General features: G+C 64.1%; 2 protein-coding genes across 2 annotated transcripts; one reads left to right on the forward strand and one right to left on the reverse strand.

Annotated features, from left to right (window-relative positions):
* Positions 1–770: 770 nt before the first annotated feature.
* On the reverse strand, positions 771–6,358 carry LOC126645638 (digestive cysteine proteinase 1-like). The gene is made up of 11 exons (XM_050326310.1): positions 6,268–6,358; positions 5,103–5,162; positions 4,840–4,932; positions 4,578–4,750; positions 3,648–3,891; positions 3,360–3,552; positions 3,066–3,259; positions 2,323–2,414; positions 2,076–2,237; positions 1,340–1,529; positions 771–1,104 (listed from the first exon to the last, which is right to left on the reverse strand). The coding sequence occupies exons 1-11, from the start codon at positions 6,317–6,319 to the stop codon at positions 917–919; spliced, it is 1,641 nt and encodes a 546-aa protein (XP_050182267.1). The 5' UTR covers positions 6,320–6,358; the 3' UTR covers positions 771–916.
* A 2,220-nt stretch (positions 6,359–8,578) lies between these two features.
* FGR (FGR proto-oncogene, Src family tyrosine kinase) lies at positions 8,579–17,723 on the forward strand. The gene is given in 14 exon segments (XM_050326455.1): positions 8,579–8,757; positions 12,592–12,652; positions 12,845–12,924; positions 12,926–13,098; positions 13,198–13,300; positions 13,598–13,696; positions 13,803–13,906; positions 13,985–14,134; positions 14,533–14,697; positions 15,691–15,870; positions 16,016–16,092; positions 16,182–16,335; positions 16,644–16,775; positions 16,922–17,723. Coding segments are annotated over 12 exon segments (1,614 nt in total). The 5' UTR covers positions 8,579–8,757; positions 12,592–12,652; positions 12,845–12,856; the 3' UTR covers positions 17,131–17,723.
* The last annotated feature ends 4,728 nt before the right edge of the window (positions 17,724–22,451 follow it).

A 22,451-nucleotide genomic window follows, 5' to 3' on the forward strand; every position in this document is an offset into this window, starting at 1 on the left:
GAGGGATATTCGGGTTATACTGGAGAATATTCAGGATATTTAGGAATATTCAGGAGATACTCAGGTTATACTGGAGAAAAGCCTAGGAAATTTAATGATCTGGCCTGAAAAATCTGGGAAAAACCTGAAATCCATGAAAAGCCCGAAAAACCATCACAGCCTACCACTGCAGATGTGCATCCTGCCCCGAGGATGTGCCAGCAAAAGTGGGAGACCACCAGGGTGAAGGCAGGGAGAAACTTCCCACCCTGTTTTAGTATCTGAATTTAGCACTGATCCTGCTCTGCAGGATGGCTTGATCCCAGACTAGGAGCTCCCAGCAGAGCCATGGCCATGGGGTAATGGGGGAGCAGCCCCAGGGGGTGAAGGGTGACATTGGCAAACACCCCGGTGACGTCCCCACCCGCAGCCACAACAGGGACCAGGGCAGTGGGGCAGAGGGTGGATGCCTTTCCCCCCCTCCCCAACACCCCACGCCAGGAATTTCTCATCTCAGCAGAAATCCCTGGGGTTGTTTGTGCTCCACCTCAGAGACAGAGCTGCAAAAGCCGCTCCCCTCGCCCCGGGTGTCTGGGCCGGGCTGTGAGAGCCAGCTGGCTCTGCCAGGCAGGATGGTCCCCTCCCTGGGGGGCCCTGAGGTCCCACAGCACCAAGAAAAACCAGCCTGAGGACAGGATGTATCGCTGGGGTCTGCACACAGGGGGCACAGCTGGGTGGGCAGCAGCTGAATCCCTCCTGCAGAAGCCATCCAGTATTTTTCCAGTGTCTTTATTGGCAAACCCACTGCCAGGTCCCCGTCCTGCCCCGTGTCCACCATCCCCTGCTTCCTGCTGCGTGGGGGCTCCACCGAAGGGGCTGATCCAGGGCTGGGTGCCCAGAGTGTCACCGAGGGCTGTCCCTGCAGAGCCGGGGTGGCTCAGGCCAGGATGGGGTAGGTGGCCTCGGTGGCCACGCCGCAGTTGTTGTCCTTCATGGCCATGAGGATGTAGCCGTCGTTGCCCCAGTAGGTGGACCAGGAGTTCTTGATGAGCCAGTAGGTCTCTCCCTGCAGGACCCCGTAGCCCACGGCCAGCACCGCGTGGTCCAGCGATCCCGGTGTGTTGTCTGCAGGGAATGACGTGGGAGAGGGATCATTTGGAGAGCATTCCTGCTCAGAGAGCATCCCTGTCTGGGGAGCAACCTTGACCTGAGAGCACCCCTGACCTAAGAGCATCCCTATCCTATCCAGACACCATTCCTGCCTGGTGACCATCCCTGACCAGAGAGGATCCCTGCACAGCGAACATCCCAATCTGGAGAGCACCCAGCCCTCCCGTGCCCCGCGTGCCCCCCGACTCACCGCACTTGGGCTCGTAGTAGATGCCGTTGGAGTAGAAGGAGAAGCTCTTGTGGGAGGCGTCGATGCTCACGGCCACGGGGCCGTGCTTGTAGATGGCGGCTTTGACGGCCGTGATGTTGCCCGAGGTGACGTTGACGTAGCCCGTGATCTTGGCCAGCATCTCCGACTGGTTGTAGTGGCACAGGCCGTTCTACACGCCCAGGGGGACACACAGAGTGTCAGCAGGACGCCCTTGTACCCCCCCAAACCCCCTGCCCACCCTGCCTGCTCCCCGTGGAGCTCTTCCCAGTGATCTGGGGTTTGGGCTGTGGCAACATTCCTGCTGTCCTCCCAAGCCAGGGGTGGTGGGGATGTTTTCCCAGCTCTGCACCCCAAAAGGCCCAGGGGGGGCTGTTGCCTGTGTCTTGCAGCCACGTCCCTGTCCCCAGGCAGCTTTGCTCCATCCCTGCTCCCCAGGGTACAGAGTGACCCACGGCACCACCCATGGGTGGAGGAGCCTTGTCCCTGTTTTGCAAGAAGAGAAACTGAGGCACACAGTGATGAAACTGCCCAGCTGAGCCCTGGGGCTTGGCTTTGGACAGTGCTTTGAACCTCAGGAGCCTGCTGCCTTGGGGATGAGGTGACATCCACACCTCCAGAGCCTGCTAGTCCCTTTGGCCCATCGAGGTGGGTCCCACAGTGGCTTTAAAGCCCCAAGACTCTGGGGACTCTGTCAGGGACATGGGGCCACTCTTACCTGCCCCTTGTAGGTGCCGTAGGACTCGGTGCTGGCGATGCCACCGTGTTTCTTGATCCACTCATAGGCTCTCCACTCCTCTCCCCCGTCACAGGCGTAGTTCCCGAAGCCCCAGGAGCAGTCGATGAGGACTTGTTGGGACAGGGGGGTCAGCACGCCGGTCTGTGGGGGGCACACGCTGCAGGGATGGGGACAGGCACCCTCCTGGCACCCCGTCCACCCCGGTGGGGCACAGCCCCGCTCCCACCTTGAGGAACAGGGCACCCTCCATGGCACCCGTGGTGGCGAAGCTCCAGCAGGACCCGCAGACGGCCTGGTCCTTCACGGGGGTGACGGCACCTGGGGACAGCAGGGTGAGGGTGAGAAACTGGGTCAGCACAGAGGGATGGGGGCAGGTGGGAGGGAAACTGAGGCAGGAGGTGAGTTCCAGAGGCAGCACAGCCAGGGCTTGGTGTTAATCAGGAAATGTGGGGAATGCACCAGCAAGGCTGGGATCGCTGTCCTTGGGCCGGGGCAAGGGCTGGGGGTGTCACTCCCAGCTAATGGGGCATGGGGGAAGCCAGATGTGGCTTCAGATGTCATATCTGTCCCTGGAGCACCAGACTGAATGAGGGCCAAGTGCTGACCCAGCTGCCTTTAATCACAGAATCCCAGAATGGATTTGGCTGGAAGGGACCTTAAAGCTCATCCTGTTCTACCCCCTGCCACAGGCAGGGACACCGTCCACTAGACCAGGTTGTTCTGACCCCAATCCAACCTGGCCTTGGACACTTCCAGGAATGAGGCACCTCTGTGCAGCCCATCCCAGCGCCCCAGCACCCTCACAGAGCCCGGCTTAAACCCAGCTTTGATCCAGCTGCCGAGCAGAGCAGGGACCACAGGCAGATGTGGAGCCCCAGAGGCAGCAAAGCCCCACAGGCTCCTCAGTGCAGGGACAGCAGGGGCATCTCGGTTGGACCGGGCTGGGTCCCCCCGGCCTCACACACGTACCGTACATGCGCCAGTCGAGGCTCTCGGGCAGGATGAGGCCAGTGTAGAGGTGGGCGGGGAAGGGCTGCCCGTTGTTGGGGTCCCCGCTGCGCCGGCGGCCCCGCAGGGCTGCCAGCTCGTGGGGCGTGCGGTCGGCCAGGTGGTTGAGGGCCAGCGTGTAGGAGAGCGCGGCGCGGTTCCGGGAGTGCACGAACCTGGGGCACGGTGGGGACAGCACCAGCTGGCACTGCCACCTCCTCCTCGGGGCGAGGGCACCCCCAGAGAGCCATCACCTCCCTCCTGGCCTGCCTGTACCTCATGTTGTGCACGAAGACGCTCTGCCTGTGCTCCAGCTCCCGCACCGAGCTGTACCGCCGCCCCATCCGCCGCCGGTACTCGTGGAAAGCCTGGTGTGCCCAGGGCTGGTGCTGCCCCACCAGGTCCTCCATGGGGTTTGCCAGCACCCGGTGCTCCGCCGCGCTGCCGGGCAGCACCCCGCACTTGCTTGCTGGGGACGGGGAGGGGACATGGTCAGCCCATGCCCCGCGGGCAGGGCAGGGCAGGGCAGGGCAGGGCAGGGCAGGGGGTCCGTCCCTGTCTCACCGTTGACGGGCAGGTCGAACACGGAGGGGGGGTAGCTGTTGTCGAAGTCGGTGTAGTCGATCTCGTACTTGTCGTAGTGGGAGCCCAGCAGGCTGTTGTAGCCCCGCATCTCGTAGTGCACGGGGGCCACCCCGCAGCTGGAGTTGGTGACCCACAGGGTGTAGACGTTCTTCTTCTGCGCCCAGCGGGTGCTGTTCTGCCACACGGCGCAGTACCGGCCCTGGTAGTACTCCTCCCGCAGGAACTGGGGGGGGACACGGCGTCAGGGAGGGCTCCCCAACCCCACGAGGCACCCCCTCCCTCCCCACCCAGCCCCTTTGCACAGCCCAGTGCTCCCAGCACACACACGGGCTGGATCCAGAGGCTACATGGCCATAAGCACATCCTTGGGATGGAAACTGGGGCAAGGATTTGGAGTGCCACACAGGGCAGATCCCCCTGGCTGGCCCAGCGGCGCCCTGGGGACACCCCACCACTCACAACACTCTGTGTGCACCCACAGAGGAAGGTCTGGCTTCCAAAGGCTAAGGAGCTTCTAGGTTTTTCCTGCGTGTTTCCGAGCTCTCTCCCTGCGGGCAGGGCCCAGCTGGGTGACAGCCTGATGTCCCCACCACTCACGTGCTGTGCCCAGCCCTGCCAGGGTCTGGGGCCAGCGGGAGCTGAGCCGCCCTGCAGGGACTTGCCCAAACCGTGCCCAAACGCCGGCGTTTGTGTGGGATGTGGCACGTCCCGACACGGCTGCTGGAGTTGGGAAAGGAGCCGGCGGTCCGGCCCCAATCCAGGTGGGGAATTGACCCTCCCTGCGCCCTGGGGTGTGGGGGGGAGGGGGACATGTCCTGGCCTGTCCCAGCACCCTGCACCCCTCAGATGGAGAGGAACACCCCTTCCCACAGCCTGCACAGGTCGGATCCAGGCCCTGGCGTTTCCCACCTTAAAGCCTTTCATGTTGGGGAAGACGCTCTGAGCCTTCACCACGTCCTCCTCGGAGCCGGGCAGCTGGAAGCATTTCCTGGCGTTCACCTCCTTCTCGGTGGTCTCCGGCGTGATCTTGTACCTCATCCCGTAGGGCTTCACCGCCGCCAGCTGGTAGGTTATCACCTGCCCTGTGCCCGTGGGGACGGGAAACTGAGGCAGGGTGGTCCTGCCAGCGCAGAGTGGGCACAGCTGGAGCGGGTGGGTGCCCACCTCTTACCTCCATAATACTGGATCCGGCTCTTGTTCCCCGTCAGGTTGTACCAGGCCTCGAAGGGCTCCTCGATCTCGGCGTAGGGCAGCTTGATGAGCCCTGTGAGCCCCCCCAGGCAGGTCAGCCCCAAAGCCTCAGCACCCCGATATCCCTCCCTGGGCCCTCCAGACACCCACAGCCCACCAAGCCGCTGTGCCCATGGGTGACAGGACAGGGAGAGGCACTCAGCTGTGGAAAGCCCAGCAAAGGGGGTTGAGGGGTCCCTTTACCTCGGACGTGGTAGATGGAGCCGAACTGAGGGGGAGGGCGGGAGAACACATAGTCCTGTCCTGAAAGGCAGAGAGAGGCAGGGGTGAGGGGGGCTGTGTGTGTCCCAACAAGCTGAGTGGGGGACAGGAGGTGTCCTGAGCCAGTGTTCTCCTTCCCTGCAACCTAGGGACCCCTGTTTGGCCAAAAGAACTCTCCGAGCCCACCAGTGGCACATCCGAGGGACACCAAGGCACTGACACCTTCCCGGGGCCAGATCCAGGGTCACCACCATGCCACAACCTGCTGTGACACTGGAGCAAGCCCTGTGCTGTTGCACCCCCAGGGAACCCCCATTCCTGGGATGACTGTTGGGGCGATGCCCTGGTGTCACCCCAGCGCAGGTGGTCATGGTGTTGGGTGATGTTTCCGAGGGGGGGACACGGCCAAGCTGTCTCCAACACACAGGGCACGGTTGAGGGGTGCCAGGGAGCCAACTGGTCCCACCTGGCATCTCCCAGTGACCTCCCCAAGCTGCCTGAGGGCTCCCAGCTTGTGCAACCCCAAGCCACGCCAACACACCCGCCACTGGGAACAGGCCCTTCCCTCCGTCAGCATCTTCCTCCAGCCGGGAGCAACCAGCAGCACCTGCCCCAGCACCAACCCTGAACCCCAAACCTGGGGGAGGCAGGGCCAGACAGCCCCCCACTGCACCCCAGGCTGTCCCATGGGTGCCCAGCACACCCTGTGCCCGAGCACCCACAGAGAGTGCCCAGGGTGGGGGTAGCAGTGAGTCCAGCGACCCCACCACCCTATTTACACCCAGAAAGGGGGTCCCACAGGCCACAGTCCCCCTGACCCTCCTGTTCCCTCCTGTCCCCTCCCCTCTACCTGTTTGGATTAAACACCTTGGGTTAAAGCCAAACGTTTCCCCCTCACCCTCACCAAGCCCTCAAGGCACGTCCTCCCCTCTTTGCCACCCCACCCCAACTCTGCCTCGGAGGAACCGCAAACTTTAGGACCCAACGAGCAACGAAACCACTTCCCTAATCTCCAGCCTGCCCTGCAGTGCAGCAGGGGGGGCGAGACACGTTGGGATGCCCCCATCTCCCTCCCACCCCCGGGGTGTCCCCAGCTGGGACAGTGCCATGGGATGGGGTGGGGGGGTAGGGAGGGATCCAGGCTCACCCCAGATGAAGATGCAGAGCGCAGAGGCCACGAGCCAGCGGAGAAAACCCATCCTCACCTTCCCGGCTTGCCCGGCGCCGGCTTTTCGGCTTTAAGCCGGAGCCGGCGGCAGCGAAACCCGCCGGAGCCAATGCAGAAGTGCGGACCCTCCCCGGAGGAGGGAAGGAACCGGCATCATGTGGTGCCTGGCGGTGGGGGACGGGCACCCTCGGGGTGCTTGGCGGGGAGAACATGTCCCGGCAGGGCAGATGGAGCAACGCCGGGCGCTACAGGGGATGGGAGGTGCAGGAGGGGCCCCAAAAACACCTCCAGCAGCGCGTGGGGTGGAGGGATGCAGGCTGGATGGGGACCCTGCAACTTGGGGTCAACCAGGCTTCCTTCCAAGTTTGGTGTTAACTCGATGGTTAAAGCACTGGCTGCTTTATTTTATGTATTAATACATTCAGACAGGTTGAAATCAGCCTCGAGATCCCAAATACCCTGCACAGAGGGTAAAGAGTGGGTCAGTCACAGGCCCTTTGGTCCTGCAAACAACAAGGGCTCCTGGTAACTGTAATATCACCAAGATCTCCAAGCAGAAAAATCAGTTTAAGACAGAAACACCTTCCTCTTATACACTTTTTTTTTTTCCAAGTGCTGCCTTATCCCACCTAATGCAGAATATATGAATTACTAAAACGGGCTTTGCATCAAAACGGGCTTCCTTACCCCTAAGGGTGGATCGTCATGACTGGTCCCTTCTTCTGCCTCTGGGTGGGAGACACAGTCAGCAGAGTGGGGGGCTCAGGGCTGTGTCCCCTCCTTGGGGTCTTTGCCAAGCAACCCCAATGCCAGGGTGATGAGCAGTCCCTGTCCCTGCTGTCCCCTGTCCCCTCCCAGGGACATTGACAGGGCTGAATCCCCCCTCAGCAAGTCCCAGAGCCCCCAGGTCTGAGCTGTGCTCCCAGGATGAGTCAGGAGGTGACAAGGCGAGGGTGACATCAGTCTGGGGGGTAGGTCCCCATCCTGGTGGGGACACAGGACCTCCACCAGCCCCAGCCTCCCTGTGAGAACAGGAAACACTGGGACCTGATTTACTGTCACAGAGGAAAGAGGTCACCCTGTGAGGGTTAACCACAGGACAAGGAGGAGGAGGAGCAGGAGGAGGAGGAGGAGGAAAGCTCTGGAGAGATGGGGAAGGGACCCCTCTCCATCCCACCTGTGTAAGGGAACAGGGTGGCAGAGTCAGAATGCAGCAGTTCTGGGATGGAGCATGACCAGAGCCCCCACCCCACCTTCACCTCCGCTTGGGACCTCAGCCCAACACCGGAAACTGCATTGGGGGACACCCAAAAATATCCCTGTCCCCTGTGGTGGGGGGAGGGAGGGCTGGGGGATGTGCAGGCTGGGGCTTGGTGGAGCTGGGTGGGGGGTATTTCCATGCAGGAAGGTTCTGATTTGGAGGGGGGGGGCTTCCCTGCACCCCTGGTTTGCACAGAGTGTTCCCCCAGTGACGGACCCCATCGAGAACCCCTCGATCTGGGGGTCAGGGTGCCCCAGGGAGCCTGAAGTGCTCTCTTGCAGGTGGCTGCCTCAGTGATCTGGGCTGGGTTTCAGACAGGGTGCTGGGGGGCTCAGACACTGTGCTGGGGGTCACCTCCCTCTCCCAGAGCTCACTGAGGTTTGTGGCTTGGTGTGACAGCTGCCAAATCTTGGGGTCGTCCCACCAGCAACTTTATCTGGAGAGAGGGTAAGTCAGGGGGCTGTTCATGGCCACAGCACTGGCTTGAGCCAGCTGGGAGCTGGGGGGACATGTAGGACCCCCCTGGCACACAGTGCCGGGGCAGGGTGGGCACTGTGAGCCCTGGGAGATGCTGTGCCAGGTGGCTGTGTGGCTGCTGTGTGTGCTCTGCCACCAGACTGAGCACCTTGTGCCTGTTCCTCTCAGGGCCACAGCCCCCTGCGTGCAGTTTGTGTCCCTTGCCAGGCTCTCTGGGGAGGGGTGCAGGCAGCCCTCCACCCTGGCACAGGCTGGATCCCCACATAAATCCCATCGGGCAGAGCCTGGGCATCCATGCCAGCGTCCCCCCTTGTGCTGCTGGGGACCGGGGACACCCCCAATGCCAGCGCATGTCCTGCTGTCCCACCCTCCACGCAGCGAGTGTGCCGGAGGGTGATCCAGGGGGCGATCCAGGTGATCCGGAGGGCGATCCCGCCGGTGATCCAGCAGCAGCCCCGGCCGGGCTGGCTGGTACAATGAACCATCGCCGGGAGCGCGGGGAGGAAGGGGGGGCGAGGGGAGGGGAAGCTCTTGCTCGGCTGCCAGAGCCGCCGAAGAGACACGGGAAGCACACGGCCGGGCTTTCTCCCGCTCTCCCACGGCCCCCGCCTCGACAGCCCGGCCCCCGGCGCCGGGAGAAGCGGGTGCTGCCGTGGCACCCTGGCCGGGGGTCCCGTCGGGAGCGGCTCGGGAGCGGCGGGTCCATGCCAGGCGGAGCAGGAGCGCTGACGGTAGGAGGGATGCGCGGGGTGCGCGGTGCAGGGCGGTGGGGGGCTCACCCCTGGAAAGTGGCGGGGTTCTTAATCCCCTTGCTGTGTGTTTGGGAGGGGGCGGGTGTTTAGGGATGATCCCCGAGGTGTGGGGTGGCTCTGGGTCTGGGGTGGGATGGGCGCTGAGCTGTGGGGATGGAGGGCCCTGTGACCCCGGTGCGGGGCTTTTGGGGGCCCTGCCTGGGCTCTGCCCTCACTGCTACCCCGGGCAATGCCTGGGCGTGGGAGGAGACCCCCGTCCTGGCCGTGCTGGGGGACAGCGGGTCAGCGGGGGCTGTGGTGTGGGGAGGGCTGGGGGCACCCACCGGCTCCAGCTCGCTGTCCCGGCACTGATGGCTGTGACACCGCGTCCGGGGAGCCTGCGGGGACACGCGGTGCCTTCTCCTGCGCCGGACCCCCGCGCTGGGGAGGGGGCAGGTCCCGGCACTCCGGGACACCGGGATGGGGGGACACACCTGTGCCCTCAGCCCCGCGGGTGTCCGTGGGCTGCCAGCCCAGCCAGCCCTCCGGGGGGCTGAGCAATCCCTGGCTGTGGCTGGGGGGAACAGTGAGGGGCTCAGGCTCTGGCCGGAGCGAGTGCTCCCCCCGCTCCCTGCAGCTCTGCCTCGTCCCAGGTCCTTGGTGTGTCCCAAGGAGGGACAGGAACTCGCCGCTTCCTGCCCTGCACAATTCCCTCCCCACCCCGCTCCTCCCGGGACATTGTATTTGGAGCCCTGGCCGGCTCCCTCCCTCCGCCCCTGCAGCCCCTTGGATCCGGGAATTGCTCTTCTTCCAGCGGAAATCCTGCTTTCCCAGCCAGCGATGGGGCTGGGAGGCTGGGGAAGGGGGGTTGCCTCCCTCCTGGGCATCTCCTCCTTGGTGGGGGGCAAGGGGACCCCCTGCCCTTGGCCTGGTGGCTGAGTGGATGGGCTTGTGCTGCAGATCACTCATGGGGGCCAGCCAGTCCTGCCTCTTTAACCTCAGGGAATGGTCCAAGCACTGGTCAGGCCTGGCCAGCACAGCAGGTTTTGGGGGGCAGCTTTGAGCCCTGTCCTGCTCATAGGCATGCAGGGGATGGGGTGTCATCCCTCCTTGCACTCCTTGTTCTCGAGGAAGCTGCTCCCACTGGGAGCCACGGGGGACTCACCAGGCCCTGGGTGAATTGGGAGGGCTGGACCTGGGGCTGGGGGCAGTGGGAAAGGACCTGGGGGCAGTGGGGAAGGGGCAGGGACACGCCACCATCTGCCACTATGCCAGGACAAGGAGCAGGCAGTCGAGGCAGATGTATCCTCTCATCCCCTCCCCAGGCCTGTGGGGTCCTGGACAGAGGTTGGGGACATGTCTCAGACTCTTATGTCCTAAAAAGAGGCACCTTCCCCTTCTGTGCTGCACCTGCCTCGTGCCTCAGTTTCCCCCCTGGGACCAGGGAGCTCCAGAGCTGTGGGGTGACAGAGGAACCCCAGCTGGGCTCTGCAGCTCTCTTGGTTCCTCTTCCCTGGGAGCAGGTTGTGAGAGCCACTGGAGGAGCGCTGGGGGTGTGCAGGGTGAGGGGGCAGGTCAGGGCATGGCAGGGCACGGGGTACCCAAAGGGCTGCAGCCCTGCTGTGGTCCCTGCCTGGCCCCCCCAGCTGCCACCGTCCCCCAAGGCCTGTGGTCCTGCCAGCCCTGAGGTTCCCCTTGGCTGCCCCTCCTCCCCCATGCCGGGCTCCTGCTGCTTCCTCTTCCCGCTCTGTAGGTGCCGTGTGGGTTCCTCTGGCGGCTGCCCCCGTGCCCGGGGGAGGGGGGTCATGGCACCCTCAGCCTGCCAAATGCCACCATGGCTTGTCCCCAAGCACGGGGCGTGTGACATTCCCCGCTCCAGGCAGCTGCATCCCCTCGCAGCCTGACCCCTCCGTCACGAGGGGAGGGGAGGGGAGGCAGGGGATGGAGGTGACATCATGGGTCACAGGGGCGACAGTGGTGCCTGCAGGGGACATTGTGCCCTGTCCAGGAGCTGGGGAGGGGGCTGAGCTGCCCCGTGTCCCGTGGGGCCGGGGAGCAGATGGATGGGCAGCCAGGGATGCGGCTGCTCCGTGCCCAGCCGTGCCCCGCAGGACGGGGGGTGACGAGTTGGCCGGGTCTCAGCACGGGGCGGGAGTTGGGACCGGTGCCGGTGGAGCTGGGGTGGGAAGGGCTCAGTTGCCATCTGCTCCCGGGCTCTGAACAGCTCCTTTTTGGGAGAGCCGGAGCCAGGAGCCAGCGCGGAGCCACCGGACACGGCGCCAGCTGCATCCCATCCCCATGACCAGCCCAGGGGGATGGCTCTGACCCACCCTGGGGCAGGCTTGGGGGGCTGTGGGATCCCACAGAAGGAGAAGAGTGGGTACCATGCTGCTGCACAGCACCTGAACCCTCGGTGCTGAGATACTGGGGGTTTGTGCTCGCCTGGAAGATGCTCCTTGCCAGCCCCATCCCTGCTGGCAGCTCTGGCAGCTCCGCCACCCACTCAGCACTGAAATTCGGCGAAATGGGAAGTTTCTGAGCGTGGTAGGTGGGTGATTCCCACACAGAAGGGACAGGGTTTGTGAGAACCAGGGGTGTTCATCAGCTGAAACTGCCACTAATTGTGAGCAAGAGTGAAATCCCCAGCCAGCTGAGCGCTCTGGGATTTGGCAACGCTGCCCCGCCGGCAACGGCCGCGGCCTTGCCACACCAACCGTGTTGAAAGGGGAGGTGGAAGGGGAGAGCTGGGGCTCTTTCCACCCCCATTGAGAGAGAGAAAAGGAGTCAATGGCCATGGTGAGGGAAACCCGCCTGAAACGTCTCATCCACCCCAAAACCTCCATCTCCTCCTGCTCTCTGGAGCACAGGGGACAGGGCACCTTCCTGCTCCTCCCCTCCGCTCGCAGCTGAAGCTCTGCCGGATTGCAGAGTGGAAAGCTCTGCCCAGTGCAAACTGGGCAGACTGGTGTGGCTGCTCAGCACCCAGGGGAGTGACAGAGATGGGGACAGACTGTGTCCTTGCAGCCGTGGCAGAAGAGGTCCAATTTCCCCCTCCTCTGTGACACCTTCATGGCCGGAAGAGCACGACCTGACCGCAGGGACCTTCCTCCCCAAAGCCCCCCTCTGTGCTGAGCAGAGGGTGTGGGGTCAGGGACACTTCAGGGGCTCCTCCCCACCCACCCTGGCTCCCTCCAGCCTCGGGGCAGCCAGGGACACGGCTGCTCTTGAAGGGAGGTGAGCGGTGTGGCGAGGACACAGTGAGAGAGAAACCCACTCGAGGATGTGGTTTCAGCCCGTGCAGGGGTGTTGCAGCCCTCGGAGGAGGGTTTGCAGCCTTTGTGGAGGTGTTGCAGATCATTTTAGCTCATGCTAAAATGTCTGTGCAGAGGTGTTTTAGCCTGTGCAGGGGGTCATTACAGCCCGTGCAGGGGTGCTTTGGTCCGTGCAAGGGTGTTTCAGCTCAGGCAGGGGTGCTTCAGGCCGTGCAGGGGATGTTGTAACTCGTGCAAGGGTGTTATAACCCTTGTCAGGGGTGTTACAGCCCATAGCAGGGGTGTTGCATTCTGTTCAGGGGTGTTCCAGCCTATGCAGGGGTAATTCAACCCATGCAAGGGTGTTTCAGCCCACGCAGGGGTGTTACAGCTCGTGGCAGGGCTATTTCCACTCTTGTAGTGGTGTTGCAGCCCATGGTAGGGGTTTTACAGCCCTTGAAGGGGGTGCTGCAGCTCTTGGAGGGGTGTTTCAGCTTTGGTGGGGTGTTTCAGCCCTTGCAGAGGTGTTTCAGCCCACACAAAACTCCTGCCCTCTGCCTGACGCCCTCCCCGGTGCCCACAGGTGCCTCTTCCCCTCCCCGAGGTGACATGGAGCAGCTGAAGTGACCCGAGGAGCCCTCGCAGTGAGTGGAGCCCCCGTGGAGCCCCCCCCGGTGCCAGGGTGGGACATGGGGACCCCCAGACAGCACAGCCTGTGGCACCCCGGTGTCCCCATGTCATTGTGCAGGGGGGTGACAGGACCCTGCTCCTCCTGGGGCCGGCAGGGTGCACCCCGGTGCCCCTAATCCCGTGTCACGGCCCCCTCTGTCCCGCAGGCGGTGCCCAGGATGGGCTGCGTGCCCTGCAAGGAGAAAAGGGCCAGCAAAGGGCAGGCGGGGGGCGAGGGGGGCTTCCTCCCCGCCTGCCCCCTCCCAGTATGACCCTGACCCCACCCAGCCCGGCTCCAGCTTCACCTGCATCCCCGACTTCAACAACTTCCAGGGGCCGGCGGTGCCCTTGGCCCCGTCCTTGGCGGGGCAGGGCGCGTTCACCTCCAACACGCTGCAGATGCGGAGCGGGGGCATCACAGGTCAGCAGTGGGGCTGGGTGACGGGGAGGGGGTTCCAGCTGCTTCCTGGGGAGTGCAGAGGACCTGGGGGCTCACCGTGGTCCCCTCTGCGTGCTGCAGGCGGTGGGGTGACGCTCTTCATCGCCCTGTACGACTACGAGGCCCGGACGGAGGATGACCTGACCTTCCAGAAAGGGGAGAAATTCCACATCATCAACAACACGTGAGCCCTCCCGGCTCCCCTGCCACTCGCAGTGCCCCCCTGCCACCCCAGGGAGGGGCCTCCATGCCATGGGTACCCCCTGCAGGAGCCAGGCTGGGGACACGAGCTCTACCTGGGCTCTGTTGTTGGGTACCAGGGCCACGAGTGTCACGAGCTGGGAGGACTCAGCAGAGATGGGTGTGGGGTCTGGGGGTGCTGTGTGAAGGGTGAGGGGGTGCAGGATCTCCAGGTCTGTCTGTCTGTCCCTCCTCCCCCTCCTCCTCCTCCTCCTCCTCACTCTCTGCTCCTCTGCCCCAGGGAGGGGGACTGGTGGGAGGCCAGGTCGCTGAGCTCGGGCGCCACGGGCTACATCCCCAGCAACTACGTGGCCCCTGTGGACTCCATCCAGGCAGAGGAGTGAGTAGGGGGGACAGCGTCCTGGTGAGCCCCGGCAGCGCCGCAGGGCCGGTGGGGGTTCCCCCTGGGTGCCCCCCGGGTGGTCCTGAGCCCGTCCCCGCGGCAGGTGGTACTTCGGGAAGATCGGGCGCAAGGACGCGGAGCGGCAGCTCCTGTGCCACGGCAACTGCAGGGGCACCTTCCTCATCCGGGAGAGCGAGACCACCAAAGGTGCGGGCGCAGGGGCGGGATGGGGACGCCCAGGGGGGTGCGCCCTGTGTCCCTCCCTGACCTGTGCCCCCCTCACAGGGGCCTACTCGCTCTCCATCCGGGACTGGGACGAGGCCAAGGGAGAGCACGTGAAGCACTATAAGATTCGGAAGCTGGACAGCGGGGGGTACTACATCACCACCCGAGCCCAGTTCGACACCGTCCAGCAGCTGGTCCAGCACTATATAGGTAGGGTGGGATGGGGGGCATGGGGAGGGGGGATGATGGGAGGGGTAGGGAAATTCCAGGAGAGCCTTTGGTAAGACACTGGTTGGGCCAGCTGGGTGGAACTGGGGAAGGAGGGGACCTGTTGTGGTGGTGGCATTGGGGGATTCCCTGAGAGTCTCCCCCTTTTCCATGGGTGGGCATCACCCACATCCCTGGGCATGGCTGGGGGGGTTGATGTCCAGCCCAGCTGAGGGGCTGTCGCAGGGGGAGGCAAAAGGGGGTGCACCCCATTTTCGTCCGTGGATGCTGGGGCGTGACTGGATGATGTAGGATCCTGGGCGATGCCCAGGGTGGTGGAGGGTGGGCAGGGGGTCAGTGAGGGTCTGTGCCCACACTGACCCCCTGTCCTGCTGCTGCAGAGCGGGCGGCCGGGCTGTGCTGCCGCCTGGCCATGCCGTGCCAAAAGGGCACCCCAAAACTGGCCGACCTGTCGGTCAAAACCAAAGACGTGTGGGAGATCCCCCGGGAGTCCCTCCAGCTCCTCAAGAAGCTGGGGAACGGGCAGTTCGGGGAAGTCTGGATGGGTAGGGCCCGGCGGGCAAGCCAGGGCGAGCGGCGGAGGGGACACGGGGGTACCCCCAGGCCTGGCACCACCTTGGAAAAGCTCCTGCCTGCTGGGACAGGCTGAGCCAGAGCGATTCTCCAGCATGGGGAAATATCCCATGTCCTCTGGGATCATAATGGGTATCCCAAGATACCCATCCCTGCCCCATTTCAAATGGGACCACAAGACCAGGCTGGGGGGGTCCCACCTTTGTCCTCCTCTTGCTGCGGCGCCCTGTGCTCCCCCCGCTCGGCGTGCATGCTCCATTCATCCCACCCTCCATTCCATCCCCCTGTCCTCCCCATCCCCCTGCTCCATTCATCCCATTGCACCCCCTCCCTCCTCCTCCTCCTCCCCTGCCTGCCCCCCTCACCCCCCTGCAGAGTATAACGACGGGTTGTGCCATCTGCTCACCCGCCCGTGCCCCGCTATGAAGCCCCAGACCCTGGGATTAGCTAAGGACGCCTGGGAGATAGAGCGGGAATCCATCACCCTCGACAAGAAACTCGGCATGGGCTGTTTCGGAGACGTGTGGATGGGTAAGGCTGGCCCAGCCGGCCGGGGCAGGGGGGCACAGGGTGGGCAGGAGAAGCCCAGCCCTGCCCTGGCAGGGAGAGTCACGGGGTGCCAGGTGGTACCCACTGGTGTGGGGGAGATGGCAGCTTGTGGCACAGGATCCCCCGTGGCTGGATGGGGAATGGGGAGAGGCATCAGGAGATGAGCCTTGGGGTGAGTGGGACCCCCTGTCCTGGGTGGGGTGTGGTGGGATCACGGCCCTTCCTTGCCTTGCCCTGATTCCTTGCTCCTCCATCCATGCACCCATCCATCCATCCATCCATCCATCCCTCCATCCCTCCATCTCTCCACACAAGCATGCACCCACGCACCCCTCCATCCACACCCCCCTCCATCCCGGCCCTGCCAGGGCTGGCTGTCCCCTGGGCTCTTGCTGACGCCGAGTCCCCAAACCCAGGCACCTGGAACGGCACCACGAAGGTGGCAGTGAAGACGCTGAAGCCGGGCACCATGTCCCCAGAGGCCTTCCTGGAGGAGGCCCAGATCATGAAGCGGCTGCGGCACGACAAGCTGGTGCAGCTCTACGCCGTGGTGTCCGAGGAGCCCATCTACATCGTCACCGAGTTCATGAGCCAGGGTGAGCCTGGGACGATGCCCGGGGGACCTACCACCTCTCCTGCGAGCCTCACCCTCTTTGGGTACAGTCCCGGGGCGGGGGGCTCGCAGGGGAGGGCACTCTGGGTTTTTGGGGTGTTGTGACTGGGCCCCCCCTCTGCCTGCAGGCAGCCTGCTGGATTTCCTGAAGGACGGGGACGGCCGCTACCTGAAGCTGCCCCAGCTGGTGGACATGGCAGCCCAGGTACTTGGGGGGGTTGTCACAGTGAGGGGACACCCCCCTGAGGGCGTTTTTTTAGGGGGGGTGGTCCTCACTGGTTTCCCCCGGCTCAGATCGCGGCGGGCATGGCGTACATCGAGCGGATGAACTACATCCACCGGGACCTGCGCGCCGCCAACATCCTGGTGGGGGACAACCTGGTGTGCAAGATCGCTGACTTTGGCCTCGCCCGCCTCATCGAGGACGATGAGTACACGGCACGGCAGGGTGGGCACCCCTGACCCGCCCCCCACCCTGCTGGGTCCCACCCTCAGCCTGGGAACCATCACCCCTCCCACGGGGCTGGGTGGCCTGGGCAGTGGGTGCCCCAAATAATGGGTGTTCTGGGTGATGGACACCCCAAATAATGGGTATCTCAGGGGAACGGGTATCCTGGCTGATGGGTGTCCCAGGGGATGGGTACCCTGGTGATGGACACCCCAAATAATGGGTGTCCTGGGTGATGGACACCCCAGATAATGCTACCCCAGGTGTGGGTGCAGCCCCAGCCACGGCTCTCCCACCTCCCTCTGCAGGTGCCAAGTTCCCCATCAAGTGGACGGCCCCGGAGGCCGCGCTTTTTGGCAAGTTCACCATCAAGTCGGACGTCTGGTCCTTCGGCATCCTCCTGACCGAGCTGGTGACCAAAGGCAGGGTGCCCTACCCAGGTATGGCCCCCCTGGGGCAGTGGGCACCCCTGGGGTGCAGAGGGGGGCTGTTCTCCCTCAGCAAGGGGTGCTCTGTGCCTCAGTTTCCCCCCTGGGTGGTCCCGTGGGGGTGCTGGCCGCTGAGCAGGGGTGTTCCCGTCACGCAGGGATGAACAACAGGGAGGTGCTGGAGCAGGTGGAGCGGGGGTACCGCATGCAGTGCCCCGGGAACTGCCCCCCATCCCTGCACGAGGTGATGGTGCAGTGCTGGAAGCGTGAGCCTGAGGAACGCCCCACCTTCGAGTACCTCCAGTCCTTCCTCGAGGACTATTTCACTGCCACCGAGCCCCAGTACCAGCCCGGGGACAACCAGTGACCCCCCCCGAGGCTCTGGAGTGGCTTTGGGGTGAATCTCCCTCTTTTATTGGGGGGGGGTGTTGCTCCTTTTGGCTGTGCCCCCCAAAAAAACGCCTGTTGAGTGGTGCTCAGGGTGCCCCAGGGAGGACATGGGGCTTTGCACAAGGATGTTGGACTCAGAGAGGAGCCCCTCCCTTTCCCCCCTCCCACCTTGTTGCCTTCATACCCTGCTTTGAACTTGAGAAGGGCTTTGGCTGTGGGGAAGAGTGTGGGGGAGCCCCCTCTGTTCCCCCAGACCCACAGCAGCAGGGGGCCAACCCCAATCTCCTCTGGTAATGCACCTGGGGGGGGTTCAGCCCCCAAAATCCTGGCACTGACCTGGGAAAGGTCACCTCAGTTTCATCCCCACACCTCGCCCCCACTTATATCTTCTTTAATTTATGAGATTTTATATCCCTCACTCAAGCAACAATTGCTCCCCCACCCCAAGGGATCCTGATATCTGGGGGGATCCACTTGTCCCCCCCCTTTTTTATCCCCTCTGCTTTATAGTGGGGCCAACTCCTGAAAGCCATAAACCTCTGCTTGCACTGGGGGGGGCACTGGGAGTCCTGGGGGGTACAAGGAGTCCTGGGGGGGGACACAAGGGGTCCAGGCAGGGTGGGGGGCAGCTCTGCCCCAGGGGCTGTTCCTTGCTGCCCCGTGGGGGGCAAGAGGGGGGTACAGGATGGGGTCACCCCCCATGGCATTCCCAGGGGTCCCGGTGGCAGCTTGGCTCAACCCCCTGGGGCATTTTGGGGGGGAAGGGGGGGCTTTGGGGGTCAATGTGAATGTGATGGCACTGCCAGCTGGTTCCTGGGGTCCTACTTTCCCCCTGCCCTCCCCCCCATTCCTGAGTGGGGTCCCAGGCTTGGCCCCATGGGCAGGAGCCCCCTGTGCCCCCACGGGGCAGGGCTGTGGGTGGGCAGTGCCACGGGGTGGGGGGTGGAGGATGTGGAGGGGGAGGGAGGAAAGGGGAGGGATTTGTTGTCTATTTTTTTTTATGAAGTCTGTAAATAGAGAGAAATAAAAGCTTTCTAACGAGCTGGGGAGGGGTGGGGAACCTGGGTCCTTCTGCTTCTCCCTCCCATCAGAGATGGGGAGATCAGTCACCCTGCAGGGTTGGCTGGGGGAACTGCAAGATTTGGGGTGTGGGGCACCCATGCCCAGGCAGGGGGGGCTCCCAGATTCAGTCAAGCCAGGACTGAGTGATCAGCCCTCACCCCTCCCCAGCCCCAGGGCACTCAGGCTTGGGGGGGGCTCCATGGAGGTGAGCAAAGAAGACCCCACCCTGCTCTCCCAGGCTGTGTGGGGAAAGGACACACCAGCTTCCCTTGCAAATAAAAGCCTGGATTGGGAAGCTTTTGGGATTGTAAAGCTGCCCCCACCCTGGGTACAGCCCCCCAGCACCCCCTGAGAGGGGACCATCCCCTCCTTCCAGCTGTGACAGTGGGGGGGGTCCCATGCTTGGGAGGCTGGGCAGGAAGAGGTTAATTTTCCTTGCAGCTTGGCCTCCCCAGCAGGGCCCAGCTGTGGCCGGTTAATGAATTCCCCAGCACTGGTGGGAAGGGGGGACTGGCCCCAGGCTCAGCTTGGGGGGTTGGGGGGGGAGGGCCTGGGCAGGTGGGGAGAAGGGCAGGGGGCCAAGGTCAGTGGGTTTGGGGACATGCCAGGAGTTTGAGGGACATACCAAGGGTTTGGGGAACATGTCAGGGGGATTTGGGGACATAAAAGAGGTTATGGGGACATGCTGAGGTGTTTGGGGACGTACAAAGGGGCTTGTGGGATGTCACAAGAGGTTTGGGGACATTACCAGAGGCTTGGGGACACACGAGGGGGGATTTTGGACATGCCAGAGGGGTTGGGGACACACCACCATCCCTGGCTACCACCAGGGATCTCCCAGCTTCTGCTTTGCCCCCAGGCTGTGGATCCCCCTGGCACACGGTCCTGGAGCAGAGGAGGGTTGGACACTCCCCCTTCCTCCTTTCCCCATCCCAGGGAAGAATCCCTGGGGAAGGGCCAGGCCCCTGGCCAGGCCTGGCTGGGCAGGGTGGCAGCCTGCCCAGGGCTGGGGGGAGCAGAGCAGATTGCGTGGCAGGGCCAGGACTCGGCTGGCACGGGGTGGGCACGGCCCCACTGCCAGATTGTGGCCATCGGCTCCGGCCGCCCCACACCAGGGGCTGGACACGGGGGGACACTGCCAGGGGCACCCCACAGTCAGCAGCACCCCCTGGCATTTGGCACACACAGCTGAGACCCAGCTACGCCAGCCCGGACTCCGTCCCTGTTCCTGCCTGGTTCCAGCCCATTCCTGCCTTGTTACTGCCTATTCCTGCCCATTCCTGCCTGTTCCTGCCCATTCCTGCCTGTTCCTACGCATTCCCTCCTGGTTCCTGCCCATTCCTGCTTGTTCCTGCTCATTCCTGCCTGTTCCTACCCATTCCTGCCTGTTCCTGTCTGTTCCCTCCTGCTTCCTGCCCATTCCCGCCTTGTAACTGCCCATTCCTGCCTGTTTCCTGCCCGTTCCTGCCCGTTCCTGCCCATTCCTGCCCGTTCCTGCCCACTTGGGCATTCAGAGGGGCTAATCCCACCCTTCTCTGTCCAGCTCCCAGCTGGAAGCGGTGCCACCCCGCCAGGTCCCCAGCCAAGGTCCCTTGTCCCCAGCAGTGCCGGTGGCAGGAGCGGGGCAGGGCGGAGGCAGAGGGTTTTTGCTGACCCTGCCGTGCCCCGGGGATCCACGTGGATTCAGCCACGTGCTTTTCCCCTGCGGCTGTGCCACCACAAGCCCCGTGCATCCCCCGCGGTCGTGTCACCAGAGCCTGTCCCCAGTTTTGCCCTTCGGCGTCGTGAGTGTGAAAGCTCTCGGGGACAGCGAGTGTGGGGCCCAAGGTTGCAGGGACCTGCATGAAAGGGCTGAAAGGACAGGTCCCCCATCCTGTCCCTCCTCCCTCTCCCTCCGTGGGTGCCCCGGGAGGGGCGAAGGGGTTAAAGGGTTTTGCTGCGGGGTGACCGCGGGCTGGGCAGGGGAGGGGGCATCGATTTTATGTTAATGCTGGGCTGCATCGATCAGAGGGCTGGAGGGACAGCTGCTGGGGGGCACGGCCACCCCCCACTCCCGGGGTCACCCCTCACAGAGCCCCTGCAGCTCCCAGCAGGGTCCACCCTGGAGCCAGGAGCCTCGGGAAGGTGGGGAAGGAGGCTGGGACCCCCCCAGAGGTGCTGCAGGCTCATTTTTGCTGCAGAGCTTGGCCTGGGGGCTTGAAGGGAAGAGAGCTGCGGGTGCTGGGGGAGGGCAGAGCTGGGGGGCTCTTCCCCTCCTGGCTGCATCCCTGCGGCGTCACAGCTGCAGCATCTTCAGAGAGGAGCAGGAGCAGCTCAGGACCGCCTTCCCTGCCCCCGGGGGTTGATCCAGCACCACCAGCTCCCCGCCGCTGCTCCCCAGGACCCCCATCCCTGCCGTGCCCAGCTCCGGATGGCTGCTTTGCCAGCACCATGCCAGGCTGGGCCCTCGGCGGGGGCTCCCGGCGGGGGTGTCTGGAGCCAGCGCGCCCACCCTGTGCCAGGAGCGCGGTGGGCGCAGCTGCGAGCCCGCCGCAGATGGCCGGCGCCGCAGACCCTGGCACGGGGGAGCCGCGGCACTGCCACCCCTCCCCGGGGGTCCCCTCGCCACAGAGGTGCTGCTGGGGACCCCCGTGGCCGGGAAGGAGCCGTGCCCACCCGCAGCGGGGCGGGGGTTTGCCCCTGTGCCCCTCGGCCGCGGCTCCCCGGGGACTGGCAGAGCCCGCAGAGCTCCTGGGTCGTGGATCGCAGCCACGTCTCCGCGGCAGCGATGGCCAGACAACAGTGGAAAATGGCCAAAAATGTGGGTTTAGGCTTGACCAGGCTTGAGCCTGCTGGTCCAGGCCTGCAGGGGCTGTGTCCCCAGAGGGGGAAACTGAGGCACGGATTTATCTGCAGTCACCCAGCAGCTCAGCACCGGTCGCTGGGAGGGGACACCTCTTTCCGTGGAAAAAACAACAGATAATTGGGAAGAGCTGTGCTCCGGCAACAGCAGCATCTGTGACAGCAGTGGGGGAGCAGCAGGATTTGGGGACGGAGGTTTCTTGGGCGTGGGGACGGTCAGGTGACAGCGCAGACACAGGCGATGGGGAGGGGGCACAGCGGGAGCCCTGCTCTGCCGGGCGCGGGGCTGCTCGGAAATTGCTTTATTGGGAGAAATCTGGGATGGTTTTGCTGCTGCTCCGGGGCAGCCTGAGGCTGGAATTGAGGGATAAATGGGGCTCTTCTGCCGCAGTTACATTTATGGAGGTAAAATCTGTCTGGCTCAAACCCTTCACAGACGTCGGGGGACAGGACCCTCCCCCTCCCAAATCCCATTGGGGTCTCTGGACGGTGCAGCTCCTGTACCCCAGCAAAGCATCAAACACCTTCCGTTGTCGCCTCGGCCTCCTGTCTCCCCGCATCCCAGATCTCCCCCACACCACCTCACTGCCCCCAAACACCCCTGCTCCCACCGCGGGCAGCTGGTGGCTTTTGGGATGACAACTGCCACCACCCCCCAGCCAAGCCAACCCCAGCTTTGAGGGGACAAACCCAGGCGGGTCCCCCGATCCCGGCCACGGGGGTGGCTTCTCCTCCCTGCTTTGGGGAGGGGGGTGGGTTGCGGGGTGGGGGCACACGGGCTGAGCCGGGGACAGCGGTGGCCCCGGCTCGGCAAAGCAGCCACTAGATGGTAGCGTAAGTCCACGCCAACGCTGCTGACACAGCACTTGGCTGGGAGAGGGGACAGGGTGCCCGGGTGACCCGGGTGGCCCTGGGGACCCGCCTCCGCCCCCCACCTCCCCAGCTGCAAAATGCTGCTGGCAGGGCTGAGCACCCGCGGGGTTGTGACACGAGTGGCATGGGCACAGCTCACCCGCCCCAGTGTCCCCTGCCGTGGCCAGGAGCCACCTGTGCCCATGGGGACAAGTGGGGGACCCCACTCCCAACCCCATCACACCCATCTCTCAATCTCTACCCCAAACCCAGACCCCAAACCCAACCCCAAAGACACTGTAGGGCACAAGCCTGACTTGAGGGGGGACAAACCCAGGCCTGCGGACAAGTGGGGTGACCCACAAGGTACCCAGCTCAGCCTGGGGGTGCTGGGCACCCACAGGAGCCCGGCAGGGCTGGGGTGGGGGTGTCCATCGCACTGTGAAAAGCCTCATTTTCCTCCTCATCCTCCTCCAGCCCTGCCCAGGGCTCCATGCCAGACTGATATATATATTTTATGATAACTATAGAGATGCACTTCAA

Source organism: Myiozetetes cayanensis, unplaced genomic scaffold, assembly GCF_022539395.1.
Source record: "Myiozetetes cayanensis isolate MyiCay16 unplaced genomic scaffold, myiCay2020 scf31, whole genome shotgun sequence".
NCBI classification, from domain to species: domain Eukaryota; kingdom Metazoa; phylum Chordata; class Aves; order Passeriformes; family Tyrannidae; genus Myiozetetes; species Myiozetetes cayanensis.

What these genes read in the sequence shown, in the direction of transcription:
- LOC126645638 (XM_050326310.1), bottom strand. Translation starts at nt 6,319, where the DNA reads ATGGGTTTTCTCCGCTGGCTCGTGGCCTCTGCGCTCTGCATCTTCATC. An exon ending in CCTCGACTGGCGCATGTACG is followed by an intron (nt 2,415 to 3,065) that starts GTACGTGTGTGA and finishes TGCTGTCCCCAG; the next exon opens with GTGCCGTCACCCCCGTGAAG. An exon ending in ACGGCACCTACAAGGGGCAG is followed by an intron (nt 1,530 to 2,075) that starts GTAAGAGTGGCC and finishes CTGGGCGTGTAG; the next exon opens with AACGGCCTGTGCCACTACAA.